General features: G+C 44.3%; 1 protein-coding gene across 1 annotated transcript in view; it reads right to left on the reverse strand.

Annotated features, from left to right (window-relative positions):
• FAM3C (FAM3 metabolism regulating signaling molecule C) overlaps positions 1-18,948 on the reverse strand; it is a 39,278-nt gene extending 20,330 nt beyond the window's left edge. Inside the window, exons 1-3 of the mRNA XM_069956077.1 lie at positions 18,863-18,948; positions 15,613-15,695; positions 6,585-6,623 (exon numbers count right to left, since the gene is read on the reverse strand). Of these exons, the coding sequence (XP_069812178.1) occupies positions 6,585-6,597 (13 nt within the window). The 5' untranslated portion in view covers positions 6,598-6,623; positions 15,613-15,695; positions 18,863-18,948. The remainder of the gene's footprint in view (positions 1-6,584; positions 6,624-15,612; positions 15,696-18,862) is intronic.
• Positions 18,949-21,994: the final 3,046 nt, after the last annotated feature.

The following is a 21,994-nucleotide window of genomic DNA, read 5'->3' on the forward strand; positions in this document are numbered from 1 at the left end:
TATATAAAAAGTTAAATATATGTGTCTATACCTTGTATTCAAAAATCAGGGAAGTGAAAAAAAATGGCATCTCTGCAAATCCATATTGTCTCCTGCTCCTTCTGCTCTCCCCCCTTAGCAGACAAATCTTCCATGCCTCTGTCTCACATTGTCTGTGTTTGCTGAGATCAGGCTGATGATGCAGACGGGGCAGGGCGTGATGTCCCAGGAGGCTTGGCTGGATCCCCCAATCCCCTCAGTGATTCACTATCTCTGACCGGCCAGAAGCAGGTGTTGCACTGATTTCTCTAATTGTGCAGAAGTGTGCAGTGAAATTAGGGCTGTGTTCACTCATGTTGGAGTGTCATTGCAGTACTGCAGCGTATTTACAAAAATGATGCAGTAACACAAGTAAATGATGCTAAATGGTAGAGAGGACCAGAGCCTTATTGTGGGGCTCATCTTCAAAGATAACAGATGCTTGATCATAATATGTGCGTGGAAATCAAAAGAAAAAAAAAAAAAAATTTCAAAAAGTTCTTTACTTTATTCCAATATCAGCGTTACAGGTAGAGAATACAGCGTGCTGTGTGGTGTTACAGGTAGAGAATACAGCGCGCTGTTTGGTGTTACAGGTACTGTAGAGAATACAGCGTGCTGTGTGGTGTTACAGGTAGAGAATACAGCGTGCTGTGTGGTGTTACAGGTAGAGAATACAGTGCTGTGTGGTGTTACAGGTAGAGAATACAGCGCGCTGTTTGGTGTTACAGGTACTGTAGAGAATACAGCGTGCTGTGTGGTGTTACAGGTAGAGAATACAGCGCGCTGTGTGGTGTGTGGTGTCACAGGTAGTAACTGTGTGCTGTGCGGTGTTGATGTCGTCGGACCAGAAGTCCGACTGTTCGCTCATACCTAGTTACAGGTAGAGAATACAGCGCGCTGTGTGGTGTCACAGGTAGAGAATACAGCGCGCTGTGTGCTGTGTGGTGTCACAGGTAGTAACTGTGTGCTGTGCGCTGTTACAGGTAGAGAATACAGCGTGCTGTTTGGTGTTACAGGTAGAGAATACAGCCTGCAGTGTGGTGTTACAGGTAGAGAATACAGCGCGCTGTGTGGTGTCACAGGTAGAGAATACAGCGCGCTGTGTGGTGCCACAGGTAGTAACTGTGTGCTGTGCGGTGTTACAGGTAGAGAATACAGTGCTGTGTGGTGTTACAGGTAGTAACTGTGTGCTGTGTGGTGTCACAGGTAGTAACTGTGTGCTGTGTGGTGTCACAGGTAAAGAATACAGCGTGCTGTGTGGTGTTACAGGTAGAGAATACAGCGTGCTGTGTGGTGTTACAGGTAGAGAATACAGCGTGCTGTGTGGTGTTACAGGTAGAGAATACAGCGTGCTGTGTGGTGTTACAGGTAGAGAATACAGCCTGCTGTGTGGTGTTACAGGTAGAGAATACAGTGTGCTGTGTGGTATTACAGGTAGAGAATACTGTGCTGTGTGGTGTTACAGGTAGAGAATACAGCGTGTTGTGTGGTGTTACAGGTAGAGAATACAGTGTACTGTGTGGTGTTACAGGTAGAGAATACAGTGCTGTGTGGTGTTACAGGTAGAGAATACAGTGTGCTGTGTGGTATTACAGGTAGAGAATACAGCGCGCTGTGTGGTGCCACAGGTAGTAACTGTGTGCTGTGCGGTGTTACAGGTAGAGAATACAGTGCTGTGTGGTGTTACAGGTAGTAACTGTGTGCTGTGTGGTGTCACAGATAGAGAATAGAGTGTGCTGTGTGGGTGGGACCACAATGAAATCATAAATTACTGCAAATAACTCAGTAACACAATAAAACTGCAATGTGTGAACACAGCCTAGATGTTCTGCAGCAGCTTTGGGCGGGGAATGGGCAGAGTGGAGGAGTGTGATGAACAGCTGAGGGAAAGCATTGCATTCTGGAACCTGTAGTACTGTGTACAACTGATAAACCAGGAAGTGCAGAAACAAAACCCCCCAAAACAAATGGATTTTTGGTAGTTTCAAAAATGGAATAGATAGGTAAGTAATGCTTTATGCTTCTGCAGAAGTTTCATTTTTTTAACCTCTACCTGGAGTTCCCCCTTTAAAACCACCTGCCTAATATCGAGTAAGTCCACTATGTGCCACCAAAGCAGATCTGACTTCTCACAGCATGGACTCTACAAGACATCTGAATATGCAACTTTTAGTAGCATATCTTGTGTCTCATAAGTTGAGATGTGTGGCCTCCATGGACTGGACTTGTTTTTCCAGGACACACTCAATCGGAGAACAGATGACCTTTTTGATGTTCCTTAAAGCGTACCTGTCATCAAGTGTGAAAAACAATAAAATCCATGCAGGCTTGCTTAAGCAGTGTCCCTTTTTTTTTTTTTTTTTTTTTTTTTTAACTCTTTTGCTTTGGCAACAAATCTCCTCATACCTCTGCTGATGTCCACTGCCCTCACAGCTGTCTAGTATGGGCATGTACAGGAAGTGATGTAATCTGCCCTCACAGCTGCCTAGTAGCCATAGCCCCCCAGTAGCTCAGGGCCCCGGGCTACCGCCCGAAACAGACCTGTTTGCTGGGAGGAGGGGGGGATTCTGCACTGTGAAAAAAGTATTACAGGTAAGGGGGCTATATACAGTGCTGGGAGGAAGGAAGGGGGGATTCTGCACTGTGGAAAAGGTAAATACAGGAAAGGGGGTATATATAGTGCTGGGAGGAGGAAGGGGGCAGTTGTGCTATGCTGGGGAGAGGGGATATACTGTGTGTGTGTGTGTGTGTATGTATGTAGAGAGAGGGGATATATAGGGCTGGGGGCTCTCTCTGATGTGCTGGGGAGGGTATACATACCATGCTGAGGTTGGTGGCATCTGAGGTGCTGCTGGGGTCCTGTATTGAGCTCAGGACACTGCCGGGTGGGGGAAGAGCGTATTTTTGCGGAAATCAATAGTACAAGCAGTTTTAAGAAACTAATAGGATCAGGCAGGAAAAAAAAAAAAAAAAAAAAATTGTCTCTTGTGCTCAAAAATCTGTTTCCCAGCCTCCCCCCCCCCCCTCTCACTTCTTATGTGCTCATTATCAGACAGAGTTGTGTACATTATAGAGGAGCTAAGGGTCCTATTCCACGGGCCAAGGAGGGCCCGATCAACAATGTAAACGAGCGGCGATCTGCTAGATAGCCGCTCGTTTACTGGGCCTATTCCACGGCCCGATGATCATTGAGCGAGGGCTGCAAGGACATCAGTTACCGATGCCCTTGCAGGAGCATACATTACCTGTCCAGGCTTCTTCTCCGCGCGGTCTTCATCCCCGGGTCCCGCGCGCTCTATCTTCTGAATAGCCGGTCAGCTGACAGGCCACAGGTCCCGCCCTGTGATTGGCTGAGCGCTTCGTCAGCTGACCGGCCATTCTGAAGATAGAGCGCGCGGGACCCGGGGATGAAGACAGCGCGGAGAAGAAGCCCTGCAGGTAATGTATGATGCTGCTTCAGCTCAAATCGTCGGTCGCCCGCTGTGCGGCTCTGCAACGTCATCATCCCCATCTCAGCTCTGCTACGCCATCATCCCCATCTCAGCTCTGCTACGCCATCATCCCCATCTCAGCTCTGCTACGCCATCATCCCCATCTCAGCTCTGCTACGCCATCATCCCCATCTCAGCTCTGCTACGCCATCATCCCCATCTCAGCTCTGCTACTTCACCATCCCCATCTCAGCTCTGCTACTTCACCATCCCCATCTCAGCTCTGCTACTTCACCATCCCCATCTCAGCTCTGCTACTTCACCATCCCCATCTCAGCTCTGCTACTTCACCATCCCCATCTCAGCTCTGCTACTTCACCATCCCCATCTCAGCTCTGCTACTTCACCATCCCCATCTCAGCTCTGCTACTTCACCATCCCCATCTCAGCTCTGCTACTTCACCATCATCAGGCATAGGCATTGCATGATGGGAAATGTAGTTTCCTATCTTGAAAATAGACCATCTTTTAGAAAAACTTGTAACTTAGGAACGGCAGCAGCTACAAAGATGGGAGACTGCTCAAAATACTCAGATGGACTTGGTGAGTAAGACCAGCTAGGTTTGGGAGCATTTAATTTTTTATCGCTTGGGGGGGGGAATACCCCTTTAATAAAACCTATTACAGAGTTTCTTAAACTAGCTTGAACTATTGATACGTACTGATTTCAGCAAGGTGACATTTAAATGACAGTTACAGTGGTAACAGTGGTATTTCAGACACTAAACATTGTTTAAATTGCACTAATCTATCATTCACCTCCAACCACTCCCCCACCCTGGTTGCTACTTCTGAGACTGACTCATTTTGGCAGTGACAGCACGCCCCGTCGGCGTCCTGCTTTGTTTAGTGATTGACTAAGTGGGCTGTTACTGCGGAGACGAGTCAGTCTCAAAAGTAGCGACCAGGGCGGGCATGATAAACAATTTTTAGTGTCTGGAATACCTCTTTTACCTCTTTAAAAGGGGTTGCCCTAACATCATATTTAAAATACATATGCTGCAGAAGCATATAGAACTGCTTAGCTGTCTGCTCCAGCTCTAAAACCACCAGAGGGGGGGGGGGTCTTTGTTTTGTATTTCGTTGCTGTACTTCCAGGTTGAGCAGTTGCTCAAAACCACAAATCCCAGAATCTATTGCTTTCCCTCAGTTGTTCATCACAGTCCTCCCACTCCTACCATACAGCACACATTTTGTAATTCTCCTTTTTTTCATTTCCTGTCAGAGGTGAAGCACACCAAAGCCAGTACTGTTAGTGATAACACTTTATTAGTTAGTTATTGGTCTTGGCGTGATATTTTTTTTTTTATATAATATTCTCCTTTAAGGCTGGTTGAGGCTTTTGAATGTTGTGTTGTATTTCACTGCATGACACGCAGATAAATATTTAAAGCCAGCAGAGGGCATTACTGAATTAGCTTTCCTTTTAAGCCTACTGCTAAAGAACCAATAAACCGGAATTACTAGTTTTTTTGGTTTATCCAAAACAGACTTGTTAACTAAAATATACATGCAATGGTAACCTGATCTTTGAAGAATCCTAATAGCATCGTTTTGCCTACACAAAGAATTCAGATGAAGTAAAGCTGTCAAAACATCCAAAGCCTTCAGTTCTTATTTTGTACAGTAAAAATTGGAAAAAAAAAAAATGGTTTCCACAAAAACGTTTCATGTATGTGGACACCAGTAGCTCTATTATACAATTTACATGGTATTTTTTACCAGGCTCCATCTCTAATTTTTAGTTGTCCCTGAGCTAAATGATTAGAGGCTAGCTGCTATGATTTAACTAATACCCTGAACACACACGAGAGGGGTTCTTGCTCCCCTATCTCTGTATGATACACACCCAACAAGCAGCAGCATGGAGGATATTCCACACAGCAGTACAAGCGGTGAAACCAGTACTGGGTGACAACTTTATGCCTTGTCTCAGTCTACAATAAACTCCTTCCTCCCCTAACTGCAGACAGATTCTCTTATAGGGTAGCTTCACATGTATCAGATTTGCAGCCAATTTCACGCTGCAAGTTTGCAGAAAAATTCGCTGTGAATCCTGGTACTGTGAACTTCAATAAGGTTACATATCTGCAGCAGAATTTTCATTCCGCTGCAAGTACTGTATGTAACCTGGCCCCTTTAAACCCCCCCACCCCACAGCAGACATTACCTGCTCGGCGCCACGGCCGCATGTGAGGCTCCTGCTCAGCCAATCAGGGGCCGTGCATTGATAAGCTGAGCAGGACCGACGGGAGATGGGAGTCTCACAGGGGGTCAAAGGGGTAGAGTTACATACTCGCAGCAGAATGAAAACTCCGCTGCGGGTATGTAACCCTATTGAAGTTAACACCACCAGGATTCGCAGCAGATTTCCCTGTGTGAAATCAGCTGCGAATCCAGTACATGTGAGCTACCCTTAAGGCCCTATTCCACAGAAAGAATACCGGCCGTATTCGGCCGATATCGGCAGTTACAGTCGTTCATGTCGGCTGATCGTTGCGTCGTTTGTCTTTTAAACATGTTGAAAGACAAACGGCTGGGATAGCAGTGATATGCTGCCGTCGCTCCGTGGAATAGGAGCGGCGGCAGCAGACCTTCGCTATCCCTATGGGCTGCCCGGAAAATCGTTTGCTCCTGTCGTCAGTTCGTGGAATAAGGCCTATGGAGGCAGTGATTAGTTAGGGGGATTTGGGGAAGGGAGGGAGTCTGAAAATTGGAGCAAGAGGCATCTTACTCTAATAAGATATATGGCAGTTGTTTTTGCTATTGATTTATACAACATGTGCCAAGTGGGTAACCATTTGGGTGAAAAAAAAAAAAAATCTGAAAGTTACAATATTATGCTTTGAGAGATCACTACCATTATTGAAAAACATTTACACTGGCACAGGTGTAAATAACCGTCATGACTGCAGAGGCAGAGTAAGTGTCACAAATAGCCAGAGACACTGGGGAGAAGGTTTACTGATCTCACAAAACCCACGTGAGGCAACTCAACACAGTCTACTGCACATGCTAAATCACTGGGTGACTTAATGCCACTTGTCATACACGGCCCACAAATCTACTTACCTGCTATTCTCATGTTTGATACTAATGATGTATAGTTCTCTGCAACAAAAAAGAGCAAGAGGTTAAATATACAGAAACTGCAATAGATCACTTCATTCATTCATAACACTTCGTGTTGAATGCCTTTGGTGAACTTGTAATACGATACTAAATATGAGATAATTGCAAAACAGAAGTTCTACAATATACACAATTTTATAATGGCTTGCTTTGGAAGGGTATTCTACAGAAAAGGAGAGGAGCCCACAATATGTCCACCCAGCGGGTTAGGATACACACTCTTTGGTATTCTGATCAGGTGGTGCACAGCTATGGGTAGAGACAGTTCAAAACTTATAGAAGAAATATGCAGCACTAAACAAGGTGCAGTTTAAAAAAATCCTTCTTTTCTTTATTCATAAATAGATTTTTACAGGGGAGAGAAGGAAACATGCTGTGTGGGTGGGACAGCTGTTTCACAGGTTAAAGCTGCTTCCTCTGGCCTGCCCCTTATTTCTTCTTCTACAAGTTACTAAAGTATTCTGATGCTAATTTACATCAATGGACCAAAAGAAAAATGGAAATGCCTGTGACCCCCATATTCTATTCCTGGAGCATTCCATCTAGAGAAGAGAATGATTCCAGCAACAGGTATACTGTAGGGAATTGCTAGCTTAGCATTTACATATATGTTGGGGGGGGAGGGAGGGACAATCTAAAATAAACTTTGCAAATAGTATTGAATTAAAATATCCAGGTATTTTGCTCTTTGTATGTCCACATATCCTGCAATCACTCTTCTTCCATCTATCTTCTTGCTTACATGAGCGCTGGAGCTAACTAGGATATTTCACACACCGAGGACTGTTTTGTAATAATAATTGTATATACAGCGCCAACATATTCCACAGCACTTTACATATATTCATCACATACAGACAAGATGATCCTGCTCGACTGTATCTCTACCAGCCCAGGGCTACCATTACACAGCAGTGTTGTGCAGGGTATGATGTAAATCTAGCAAAGGGGTTACATTTAACCCATACTACATAGTAGTGTTGAGCACATCTGCCAAAATGTTCAAATTCGGCAATGAAACCCAAACACGTCGATTCCCCGTGGCTGCAGACAAATCCGTTTTAACAGTACTAGACAGAGGTTTCTGTCTCTGCACAGTCATTCCCACTCTTCCCCTCTTCACAGACAACATGTAACCTGATACTTCGGGAGGCTGATCTGTCTCAAGGTGGATTGATTGTGCTGAAAGGGCCACATGGACATCATTAACAATGTTCGTGCAGCCCTTGCATTAAAGAGGTACTTAGGCATCAATATTGCAACCAGAGATTAGCCGAGCGGGTTGTCACTGTTGTAATGAGGGAGCAGTGAGTATGCAGTTTTCCCCTCTTCTCTGTCTCCCTCTGAAGTCACACGTCCCCAGGTGTACAGGCCAGGAGGAATAAGGATCAGTCATATTTAAGGTATAAAGTTAAATTTTTTTCTTCATTATTTATTCAGAAGATGAGCAAGCAGAGGAAGACAGAGCAGCTCAGGAGAGTCGAGATTGCAGTGCCAATTTGGCTCCAACTTCCTGCCACAGACCACTGTCTACTTCCAAAAACCTTTATTCAACGCTGTACCTGATGCTCAATCTCTCTGGCATCAGGTTTAGCATCTAATTAAGCTATTGAAAAAGTAAAGTGCAGGTATGTGCTGCTTGTACACAGATATTGTGTACAGAGCATAGCAGTGGTACTTTAGGACCTGGGGGGAGCAGGGGAGCCAGTATAGCAACATTTCTTAGGCAGATAAAGACCAGATTCTTTCAAAGTATATTAGAGAATGAGGTAAATCCCTTAAGGCTGTATCAACCAAAGAAAAAATTGCAGAACTAATATGTGAATAAAACATATTTCTTTATCTAAATCAATAATAAATTACATAATTATCACCATGAGATACACAGAAGTACAAAACTGGAGAGGGGAATAGATGTCAGTGGGGTATATGTGACTAAGGACAATTGATAAATAAACAGTATAAAGGAGAACACCCCGTGTAAGGCACAGCTATATTATAGCTATAATATATATATATATATATATTATATATTAGACCAACAAAACACAACAAATCACTGTGGAGCAGGATTCTGGCTCCACACTGACGAGGGGCAAATACCCCGAAACTGCAGTCTGTGGATGGATGCCTAGCCTTGGTAACCCTTGTCTTATGTAGTTATACTCGCCACAGAGTTAGACTTTGACTCACAGGGGCCACCCTGGTGTTTCCCTATTTAGGTCCCAAAGCACGCAACAGAGTGAGGACCTGAGGGACTACGTATCAGGGTGGTTTGGTGCTCTCCCCACTAGGAGGCACCCCTTGGCAATGGACTTCCTTCTCTGGAGAGAGGGATATCTGGCTATTCCCGTGTTTTGAGACTCGTAACTGAGGCTCCACGGACCCCTTTTTTGCATATATATTATATTCGATGACCTCCTGTATGTGCAGGGCCAACACACAGGGCAAACACAAAAGTGTAGTGGAACAAAGTAAGTAAACCCACTACTGTATTACACGTAGCAATTATTGTTCAAAGATTTACTAGAACAATCGTTCGCTATCGATAACTAGCGATTTTGTAGCGAATGATTCTGAGGTTTTTACATTCACTGATAACAGCTATGAACGATCGTTATTACGCTGTTATATGGTCACCAATCGTTCCTCAGGACGATCCACACAACATGTTTTATCGGCGAACGATTTATTACATGAACAGGTATGCGAACAATCGGCGGACTACCAACAATAATTTTGACATGTTGAAGGACAAAAACAAAGATTTTTCGTTGTTTCATCGTTGGGTGTTATTACACAGATAGATAATCGTTTATTTCGATTGTTTTATCGATTTTTTTTAAACTATAATTGTTCAGTGTAATAGGGGCTTTACTTTTGTAAAATAAGTAATTTGCTGACAGTTACACTTCAATCTAGAAAAACGGGTTACTATACACAACTGTAGATAAGATAATTTCAATGGAATAGAACCATTTCACACCTAGATTTTTTTTTTAAATTTGTTCCCATTTTTAAACTGTATTTTTTTTTGTACATTATTACAGGGACAGACATCTTGCCTGAGCGTTTAACAGCAATTAGTGATATGCTTTACAGCAATCCCCATAGACACAGAAAACAATGGACAGAACTTGTCCAACTGCCATGAACTAAAAACATTACTGAGCATACTCTGAGGCCTATTCAGAAGTCATATCACTGCAGACAGTACGGGAAGTCTCATCTAAGGGCCCTATTCCACGGGACGATTATCGTTTGAATTATCATTACATCATTCGGATCTAAATGATAATTGTTGAATAGCAGTTAACGATTATACAACGAACAAGAAATAATTGATTGTTTAATAAGACCTGGACCTATTTTTGTCGTAGCTCGTTTGCACCTCTGGGAGTTACAGCATGGCAGCGGAAGGGCACCGTGGTTCACTCTAGACACCACTTCTGGTGAGCAAGTGGGAAGAGGAGAGGAGGCATAGCGGCACACACTCAGGGGACCAACCGAGACTGGAGGAAAATCCAGGTGACTGCACAGTAAAGGTGGGACAGGTCCCCAGAAATCAGAGTGTTAGGCAGGCTACTGTGCACACACACACACACACACACACACACACACACACACACAGCAGCCACTGCACAGCCCAGCTCAACCTCAGGGACTTACACAGCGTGTCGTAACATCACCATTTTATCAAGGAAGTGAAGCCTTGATGCAGTAGTAAGTGCAGGGAAAAAAGCACTTTATAAGCATTTCCTGTAAAAAGTGTATATTGAGAGTTTGTAAAATTTTATGCTGCAATAACATACTTTAATTTAGCTAATTTAGCCAGACTTCTCCTTTAAACAAGAGATATATTTCTTTCAATATAGGCTTCTTTGCTAAAGGAAAGCTAAAACACAGCAGAGAGAGGATAAGGATTCTGTCTAGTTCCACAGAAGGCCTGTATACAACACACTTGTGAATATTAGCTGGGGGAAAATAGGCCATCTATAGCGACCAATCATTCTGTGACTGTTCTACAAACCTCATTATGCTGTGGATCTACCACTTGTAAATACCCCAATAATGGCATTGTAAATGAACTCCAGAGGAGACCGGCCAGCAAGGCACCACCAGATACTGACCATTACAATGTTATTATACCTTGACATTTGTTTTCAGACTTCTTATGCAAATGTGTGCAAGAAAAACAGGTTTCAAGAAACTGAATAGAAGGCTGAAAACAGGGCACTTTTGCTGTTATGTATTCTACCGGGTCAGTATCATCTCAATATTAAATTAAGTTAAATGTAACTCATAAGTCAAGCATAAGCAATATTTCACATTATGCTCAGTCTATGCTGCCAACAGAATAGTTAGGGCCAATCCATCTGCCTAAAGATGATATTAAAGGGGTTGGCCATGATAAGAGAAAAAAAAAAAAACACAGCCATGTTAGGGCTGGGCGATATGGCCCGAAAAAAAATACTGTCTATGTTATGGTGTCTCTCTTTAGTATGGGGGCTACTATAGTGGATTGGTCTATGCTGTGTGCCCCACAGGCCCTTAAAATATGGTGCTGTAACCTCAGCACTGCCCCTCACACCTGTCATCTGAGCCCTCCTCACACATACCACACTACGGCAGCACTACGGCAGCACTGCTCCCGGCCTAACCCCTTCCCCTAACTCTCACTCCTCTCTTAGTGCTAAGGCCTTGGTTCCCGGCCTGTCTTAATTTAGTGTCTGGACGTGGCGCCTTCTCCCCCGGTGCCCTTGAGTGAGCATCTTGTGGGTGCGGGCGGACCAGGGTGATCGAGGGTGGGGGCAGGCAGCAGCAATCTCCTGGATGTGGGTGGGCGGCCCAGCAGATGGTGCAGCTTGCTGGTCCAGGCCCTGTTCAAGCTGCAGTGCGCTGGTAACAGCACACCCAGGCTAGGTGAATTAATTAATTAATTAGATTAATCGCACAGTCCTAAGCTACATTATGCAAAACCAGCACCACGTCTGTTCTCAGGTTGTGTGTGGTAATGCAATTCTGCTCCACTGATTTCAATGGAACTGAGCTGCAAAACCACATCCTTTAAAAATCGTGCTTTAAGAGGGCTTCTAATGGTGCCACAGAGACATTTATCTGACAAATTTTTGAAGCCAAAGCCAGGAACAGAATATACACAGAGAACATGTAATAAAGGTTGGTGTATAGCTTTTGGAGGGCAATACAATACTTTAATAAAAAAATTTTGCCGAACTATGAAATGCTTTAGTTTAGCTCTAGTTAGGTGTAGCCAACCACAGCATGAGGATTGAGAATCTTGATGTCATTCTTGCACAAAAAGCAGGTGACTGCTAGGGGTCCAAGCAGCAGGTCTCCATCATCCTCAGGCGACCCTTTAACCAAAAAGGGATTGTCCAAAGCAGCTGTTTGCTGGCTGGATTGCAACAGGTACTTTTCATGTTTATTCTCAGTAGATCTAGTCTGGGCTGCAATAGCAGTATACTACAACAACTGCCCGTTATCACATAAGGTCACTTGTCAGTTTACAGACACAACTTTTCAAGCATTATAAACCCTTCACATACACACAAAATGCACTTTGGCCGAGTGGGTAAGGTGGACGCATACACTTTTTTCTTTGCACTTGATCTCTATTTTAATTTAGCTTTTTTATAGGCATTGGCCAGCTATTGTGGGTAAGGTATAATCTGCATTAAAGGTCTTTGAACTGAGTTATTTAATTGTATACACTTTATTTTTCTATACTACCTAGTGCTTAGTATGCGCTCTACGCATACATACTAATATATATACACACACACACACACTCACCAGCCACTTTATTAGGTACACCATGCTAGTAATGGGTTGGACCCCCTTTTGCCTACAGAACTGCCTCAATTCTTCGTGGCATAGATTCAACAAGGTGCTGGAAGCATTCCTCAGAGATTTTGGTCCATATTGACATGATGGCATCACACAGTTGCCGCAGATTTGTCGGCTGCACATCCATGATGCGAATCTCCCGTTCCACCACATCCCAAAGATGCTCTATTGGATTGAGATCTGGTGACTGTGGAGGCCATTTGAGTACAGTGAACTCATTGTCATGTTCAAGAAACCAGTCTGAGATAATTCTAGCTTTATGACATGGCGCATTATCCTGCTGAAAGTAGCCATCAGATGTTGGGTACATTGTGGTCATAAAGGGATGGACATGGTCAGCAACAATACTCAGGTAGGCTGTGGCGTTGCAACGATGCTCAATTGGTACCAAGGGGCCCAAAGAGTGCCAAGAAAATATTCCCCACACCATGACACCACCACCACCAGCCTGAACCGTTGATACAAGGCAGGATGGATCCATGCTTTCATGTTGTTGACGCCAAATTCTGACCCTACCATCCGAATGTTGCAGCAGAAATCGAGACTCATCAGACCAGGCAACGTTTTTCCAATCTTCTACTGTCCAATTTCGATGAGCTTGTGCAAATTGTAGCCTCAGTTTCCTGTTCTTAGCTGAAAGGAGTCATAAGAGAAACAGATTGCTGAACTCAGGGAGAACAGCCAAATGACAACACTGCCGGCTGCTAATGAAAGCGCTCAATGCAGTGAAGTCCTAGGTGCATTGCCCCCTGGGAAACATAAGTATGCAAAAGAGGAGTCCGTGGAGCCTCATTGAAGAGTCTCAAAACACAGGACTAGCCAGATATCCCTCCGGGAAGGACTTGGCTGGGCCGGCCTCCCGAAGACTACGTCTTTGTCCCCAAGATGGAGGCCGGGGTCAACACGAATCAGGTATGTATAGTGCACTACACTTCCGGGGGTGGGGGGACACAGGGAAGGGGGCCATTCACTAACATAACATACATTACAAAGTTGTATAACTTTGTAATGTGTGTTATTTAGTGAATAATTTTCTAACACCGCACTACCCCTTTAAGGTAATCAGTCCCACTCGGGGGACATTTCTTGACATACAGTTAAATTTATAGAGGTTAGGAAAGGTCCTTCCTGTTCTGATCCCAGTCACTCCACTTTTTCCCTCCCGTCATCCATCTCAGAAGTATACTTTAACTGAGATGAGAGGGTGACAGGGGTCACCATAATATCCAATATCTGCCAGCTATTGAACATCGCAGGCAAGTGATGTGGAAACACAGCCTTAGATGGACCTACAGATGAAGTAAAGTAAGCCGCTATTTGCTCCTTACTAAGCAAATCATGCAGCAATGCATGGACACTGTTTGCAATGTTTTGCAGCCCTTGCTCGTATTCTGGTGTATATAAAGAAAATAATTAAGGTATACTTACCTTTCCAGGCTCCCTGGTGTCATCCTACCCGTTCCCCACAGCCGCTGGCACTTCTGAGCCTGTCTCTGCAGTAACAGGCCTCTCTGTCAATGACTGGCCAAAGTGGGACAATGCCACGACCAGTGACTGGCTGAGCAGGCTGTCACTGCACAGACGGGTCAGGAAGTTTCAGTGATGGCTGCGTTGGGTGGGGAACAGGCAGGAGCACACCGGGGGAACCTGAAGAGTGAAGTATAATTTTTATTACTTTCTATACTCCATCAGCCGATGATTTTTAAACTTGCTGGAAGACAATGATCAGCTGATGATCAGCTCCCTGGCTAATCTTTGTCTTTATTTCATGGGGCGATATTTGCAGATTCTGCCAATTTGACAGATAATCACCCTGTGTAACGGTGCGTTTACACAGACCGATTTATCTGACAGATCTTTGAAGCCAAAACAGGGAACAGACTATAAACAGGGATCAGGTCACAAAGGAAAGACTGGGATCTATCCTCTTTTCAAATCCATTTCTGTCTTTGGCTTCCAAAATCTGTTAGATAAATCTTTCTGTGTAAATGCACCCTAACAGAGCTCGAAGACTGGCCTCTGCTCCAAATGTTTGATGAAAAAGGGAGTTAAGGCTAGAGCACTTATGCTTGGTTTCCATAAATAAGGGAGTCCACAGGCTGAAACGACTTGATTGTACTGTGTTTAATTTAAGATAAAATAAATCTAAATCTAAATACTTGCCTAGCGCTACATTGGTCCAGACTGCCTGACGCTGTGTGGTATTGCCTATAGCAACCAAATCCCAGCTTTGCTTCCACTTTACCACAGCTTGTTAAGATAATAAAGCTGAGCCGTGATGGGCTACTATGCCAGGCTAAGCTAGACCATTTCAGGCAGATAAAACACAATGGCCCAGCTATATCTAAGTATCAGAAGCCAGGTCCTGCTATTTGAAACGCCATGTGGTGATAGGTTAGATGACTGTATGTGACATGCAGTATAAAGGAAGAACCATCCACTCCTCAAGTCTACTACAATGAATGCATTCTGTGAATTGTGATACTGAGCAAGTGCTTAACCAGAAAGCGCAATGACTATCTGGGAGATAGAAACCCATGCGGAAAAAAAAAAAAAATTTCAGAACTGTTGCAGACAAGTGAGCAATGCTATATGTTTCTACAGTGTGTTTATTTTTTTCATCTTATGGTGATTTTGACAGATGATACAAATCATGCAAATCCAGTTGCAGTTAGCTGAGCTAAACATCCATTACGGCTGAAGATGAAGGAATCTACAGTACTAGCGAATCACTTTATCTCTGCAATCCCCTCATCAGTCGGCTGCCTTTAAACTGACTGCTGTTTAATGCCGCTCCTCCCTGGGTGCTGGGAAAAGCTGGATCCAGTCCTGGGAAACTTCTCCTAGTTTCCCAGGACTGGATCCAGCTTTTCCCAGCACTCAGGGAAGAGCGGCAGTCAGTAAAATGGAAGCAGGACCATAAGTGGATTACACAGACAATGAAGCGCTTCACTAGTACTGTAGTACACCTAAGTGGTGTAAAATACCAGCTGGATACCTCCAGGATAATTCTATAGGCTCCCTGGTTTCATAAAGGTGTATACACAAGGCATGTGGACCCAGCAAAGTATCTGCACATGGTATGTGGATGTGTCCTTACCTGGTTATGTTATAAACTCAGAACCAGGAGAGCGAAGCATAAAAGGCCACCCAGCATGAAATGGGGACTTGCCACCTTATACACTGTGGAGGGAAAAACACAGGAATGAATCAGTTAAAAATAAAAACACAATCACTACATGTCCATACATTGCAGATTAGAAGCCGAAATGTAGGCAGGTAAATATCACTTCCATACAACTGATGGGACTGGTTCTGCAGTATATATATGGACTTCTGCAATACCCAGATTCTGTGTGACCATACCCCCCCCCCCCCAAGAATCCCACATGGATAAATTTTTAATCTAAAGGCAAACACTTACAATGCTCTATCTCTACTATATTCATTCTATTTTACATCTAGGATACTTGGGTGAAGGTCTTTATAGGGTCAGCACACCTTTATGATTGTGTATGAAAGGACATGGCTGCAAGACTGAAGATCCTAACAACTGCATTACTGAACAGAAGTCACCATCTCTTCATAAAATAAACCAGCCTTCAATGAGGTCCAGGGCAGGAAACCTATAGAAAGCTTAGTGTTAGCTACACATGAAGGTTAAATAAGGGTTTAGCGACGCATAGCTGCTCCAGCTTCCTTAAAGAGTCACTGTCGTATTTTTTTTTTTTTTTGCAGAAATCAATAGTCCAGGCGATTTTAAGAAACTTTGTAATTGGGTTTATTAGCCAAATCTGCCATTATCTGCATGTAAAAAGTCTTTTCCCAGGTCCCCCCCCTCCTTCCTCTTTTTCATCCACTCTGAAAAATCTGAAAATTGTGACTTGTTGCAGGAGACGTACTCTGTCTGCTCTAGGGAGAGGGGAGGGGGGAGGAGGAAGGAGGGAGTTAGCCGGCAGCAGAAAGCAGATAACAGAGGATTACAGGCACGGAGCTGGGTGACAGCTGTAATCCGAGCTCAGACAGGTCACTGGTGACTGTCACAGGAGATATCCCGTGAGGGATTTGTAGATTAACTCTTTGTTGTCCTGTTTTGGTCTTTTCTTTAGCTCTCTCCATAGGAGAACAATGAAGACAGGGGGGAGAGCTTCAAACTGCTTTTTCATGATAAAAATGCATTTTTCGGATAATAAACCCAATTACAAAGTTTCTTAAAATCGCCTGGACTATTGATTTCTGCAAAAAAAAAATTCACGACAGTGACACTTTAAGAGTTTGTACAAGCAAATACCATTCTCTTATTACAAAGAAGCATACCGACAAGAACGGAGATACCTGTTTTAAAGATGAAAAAATTCTTACTGCAAGAAGACAGTGCCTGCCCGGAAGTGGTGAAAACCCCCAGGTGTAACTGCAAGGAATGACAAGCCTGTTTGGTGACACTAAGTAGCATGGCATTCTTGTCATTCAGCTCATTGTTCAGTGCTAGTCTGCTATACACATAACCACACCTTTCATGTCCCCCGGAGATCAATGGGACGCGTTCATTAAGGCACCAGAAAGTCATGAAAGCCTAGCCTTCTTGACCACAGTAGTACAATGTCACTGTACTATAAGGGCTGTCTAGTCTTACATATATAAAGGTTATCAATAAATAATAAAACATCTGCTTGCTTTCATTCAATAGGTTTTTTGCTTAAAGTGAATGTATCAGATGTAGTTTGCGTTCCAAACTGCTGACACTGTTAGACAGCTGTCCAGTAGACGGTGTACACATCTGTCTGGTTTTACAGAATATAGGAAAAAAATGTTTTTATTCTCTAGTGAAGAGGCTCAGAGGCTTTCCTAAGCTGCGGGCCTTCTGAGATCTTTAGCACCTCCTCCCCTGCCTCACCCGGCCAGCAGATGACTTGTCAATCGATCAGGATCAGGTATAGGAGGGGTGGTTAGAAGGTATTCCAGCTCGCAGCAGATCAGAAGCTATGGAAACACTAGGACTTTCTACTGGAGAAAAAATATTTGTCTACATTCTGGAAGCACAGCTAGCTATATGAAAGATACCATATGTCTCCTTGTCCTAACAGCGTCAGCAATTTGGAATGGGAATTGCAGCTGAGATTCCCTTTCAATAAAGTTTTCCCTATGACCTATAGCTAGTAGCAGACCCCCTGCATGCCTGAGATGAAGAGTCCTCCAGATCCCTCTCCGTGATGCCCGCTCTCACCTCTTTACAGGATAGGTTGTGAGCTTTTCCCAATGAATATAAGAAATGTCAAATGTGAATGGAGCTAAAGCTAGATATAGGGATAAACAGGCTGGACAGGATCTCTGCTCAGGCCCCTAGCCAGAGATATACTCCAGACTGCACTCGACTAGACTGTATGGGAGTGTAGGGAAGGCAGACAAACCAGTATGACTGGGTGAGATGACGCATAAGCAGTCCAGGGCACTGGCTCTCAGGCTCTTTGGGATCCACTGAAAAAAAATGTACAAAACTTCCCTCCCTGAGAAACGGAGTGTCTTAAATATGTTTTCTAAGCAAAATTCTAAGGGAGGAATGTCCTAGAAGCCCCTGGGGTCTCCAGGCCTCCTGCCATACCTACAGTCCTCACAATATACTTCTTCAGCAACCATATAGGACAGTGCTCTATGAATAGCGGACACCTACCTAGTACAAGCAGTGCATCCCTCTGTACAGGTGACCGCCTGCCATAGGTGAGGGCTGCTGCCATACAGACAGTGCACTATGAATAGCGGACACCTACCTAGTACAAGCAGTGCATCCCTCTGTACAGGTGACCGCCTGCCATAGGTGAGGGCTGCTGCCATACAGGACAGTGCACTATGAATAGCGGACACCTAGTACAAGCAGTGCATCCCTCTGTACAGGTGACCGCCTGCCATAGGTGAGGGCTGCTGCCATATGGCACAGGTGCTCCCTCGGTGGTCTCTTAGAGGGCAGCTTTATAGGAGGGCACAGCTAGTGGGGAGAGACCCTCCATGTATAGGGCAGAAGCATGACGACTCTATGCCCCGGGTACTTCCTTCCTGGTTACTGTTCCCTCCGCTGACCCCAGCCCCAGGGGGGCGACACCCATGTGTGATGTGGAAGTCGGCTCACTAACCCCTAGAGCTGCTCTCCACGTTACCAGGCTATGAATACAGCGGTAGCGGCGCCTGCACATATATACACAGTGACAGCACCGCTGGGAAGAGTCCACTGACAGGGCGACACAGTGCTCGGGCGGCCGGGCCGCTCACCGACACACAGGGCCGGCATTGCTATTGCGGGAAATAGAACTAGAACACAGCGAAAACGCCAGAGCATCGCAGTAAGCGCACGTACTCACCTCCCAGTGCGCTTCCCGAGCTCCGGATCACCAGCCAGCAAGTGAGCCAGTGTTGCCGAGCAGCCAAACTACAAGACCCATCATGCTTTTCGAGGCACCCGGAAGTCCCTGGCTATCTGAAAGCTTTATTGACATGTGGACACAAAATCCCTCCCTCAGTGATTTATGGCGGTGATGCTTACCCCGTAGCGCTAGGTGGTTTTAGTCTATTGGAGGCTAAGGTTTTCGCCATTTAACGGGAAAGGTGATGTAATGTAAAGCCAGGGAGCACAAATCCCAGCGTACCACAGCCTGTTATAAAGATAACAGCAGCCATAAAGCTCAGATAGCCGTCACACCTTTGTGTACAGTGGGCAGCTCTATGTACACAGCACTTCTGCTGGCGGCAGCTTATCTGACTATGGCGTTGTCCCCCTAGGCTCCTCCACAGGTCAGACACAACAGAAAAAACGCAGGTTACAACAATAGCAAAATAAAGTGATAATCCTAAAAACATTTAGGGTGTGTTCACACGTACAGGATCTACAGCTGATTTGCTTTGAATCATAGCAAAGAAAGTATACTTTCCTGTTCCCCTATAGCGCTGCATCAGCAGGCATGTTCCCCTCCCTAGTCACCGATTGGCTGAGTGGACAATCTATCAACAGGATATTTAAAGGGGTTGTCCGGCGATAAAAAATTATTCACAGAATAACACACATTACAAAGTTATACAACTTTGTAATGTATGTTATGTCTGTGAATGGCCCCCTTCCCCGTGTCCCACCACCCCCACCCGTGTACCCGGAAGTGTGGTGCGCTATACATTACCTGTCACGTGCCGACCACGGTCTCCGATCCTCAGCAGTGACGTCTTCTTCGGGAGGCCGGCGGATCTTCCCGAGTGCGGGCCGCCCTCTGCAGCGTCATCCGAAGCTCAGCCGCGATTGGCTGAGCACAGTTATGCTCAGCCAATCGCGGCTGAGCTTCGGATGACGCTGCAGAGGGCGGCCGGCACTCGGGAAGATCCGCCGGTCTCCCGAAGAAGACGTCACTGCTGACGATCGGAGACCGTGGACGACACGACATGCGGTGAGTATAATGCACCACACTTCCGGGTCTAGCGTGGGTGGGGGGAAACACGGGGAAGGGGGCCATTCACAGACATAACATACATTACAAAGTTGGATAACTTTGTAATGTGTGTTATTCTGTGAATAATTTTTTATCGCCGGACAACCCCTTTAACATTGCTGGAGCTGCTGGAGGCCAGTGTCCCAGCTATCATTAAAGGGGAACTCCACATAAGGAAATTTTGTTTTCTATTAAAATAAGTAATAGTAAAAATAAAATAGTAATACAGATGTGTCTATACGATGTATTACCGTATCTGTATGGTTCTGCCACACTGGTAGCTGATAGAAATCCAGGAATTGAAGAAAAATGGCCTCTCCTGCTTCCTCTGCTCTCCCACCTTAGGAGACAAATCTTCCATGCCTCTGTCTCACATTGTGTGTGTCTGCTGATGATACAGACAGGGGGTAGGGCAATCGCGGAGGGAGGATCCCTTGGTCTTACCGGGCGGGGCCTCAGCGACGTAATGACGCTAATCCCAGCTCGGTATTCTATTGCAATAGTCTGCAGCAGACCAAAGCAATAGAGCACCAATCTCATAGCTGTGTAATACAGCTACACTGATCTCTATGAGAGATCGGTGTAGCTGTATTAGAAGTCCCCCAGGGGGACTTCAAATTAATGTGAAAGTTAAAAAAAATATATAAATAAAAAGCCCCCTCCCCTAATAAAAGTCTGAATCACCCCCCTTTTCCCATTTTCTAAATAAAAAGAAATAAATAATTAAATAAACATGTTTGGTATCGCCACGTGCGTAATTGCGCGAACTATTTATCACATTCCTGATCTCGCACGGTAAACGGCGTCAGCTCAAATACCCGCCAAAGTGCAAAAATTGTGCATTTTTGGTCGCATCAAATCCAGAAACGTAATGAAAAGCGATCAAAAAGTCGCATATACGCAATGAAGGTACCAATAGAAAGAACACATCATGGCGCAAAAAATGAGACCTCACACAGCCGCATAGACCAAAGGATAAAAGCGTTATAAGCCTGGGAATAGAGCGATTTTAGGGAACTTTTTTTGCTGTAGAAAGTTAAATTTTTTTAAAAGCTATCAAATAATATAAAAGTTATGCAAGTTGCATATCGTTTTAATCGTACCAACTTAAGGAACATATATAGCATATCAGTTTTTCCATAGGACAAACGGTGTAAAAACGGAAAAAAAAAAGAAGAAGAATTGCGGTTTTTTTTTTCAATTTCACTGCGCATATAACTTTTTTCTGGTTTCACTGCATATTTTATGCAGAAATTCAGCCTGTCATTGCAAAGTACAACTAGTGGCGCAAAAAATAAGGGCTCATGTGGATTTCTAGGTGAAAAAATGCAAGTGATATGGCCTTTTAAACACAAGGAGGAAAAAACGAAAATGCAAAAACGAAAATTGGCTCCGTCCTTAAGGGGTTAAAGGGGCTGTCCAGCGAAAATCTTTTTCTTTCAAAGCAACTGATATCAGAAAGTTATATAGATTTGTAATTTACTTCTATTAAAAAATCTCAAGTCTTCCCATACTTATTAGCTACTGTATGTCCTGCAGGAAATGGTTTATTTTCAGTCTGACACAGTGCTCTCTGCTGACATCTCTGGCTGAGACAGGAACTCTGTCTTGGTTTTCTATGAATCCCCATAAAAAACCTCTCCTGCTCTGGATAGTTCCTGTCTCGGCCAGAGATGTCAGCAGAGAGCACTGTGTCAGACTGAAAATAAAACATTTTCTGCATGACATACAGCAGCTAATAAGTATGGGAAGACTTGAGATTTTTTAATAGAAGTAAATTACAAATCTATATAACTTTCTGATATCCGTTGATTTGAAAGAAAAAGATTTTTGCTGGACAACCCCTTTAAAACGTAACTAGAATTTAAACAGCCACAAAGGAAATTACTCAAATAAAAAGTCCACATGTTACTCTTTAAAAAGAGCCCTAAATTGTGTCGATAGCTTGTGTGCTTACAGAGATCTCCCCAGTTGTTTGGCTCAGAAAAAGAAAGGAAAGTTTCTCTTGTCTGTCTGAAA

This window comes from Dendropsophus ebraccatus, chromosome 1 (assembly GCF_027789765.1).
Source record: "Dendropsophus ebraccatus isolate aDenEbr1 chromosome 1, aDenEbr1.pat, whole genome shotgun sequence".
NCBI classification, from domain to species: Eukaryota; Metazoa; Chordata; class Amphibia; order Anura; family Hylidae; genus Dendropsophus; species Dendropsophus ebraccatus.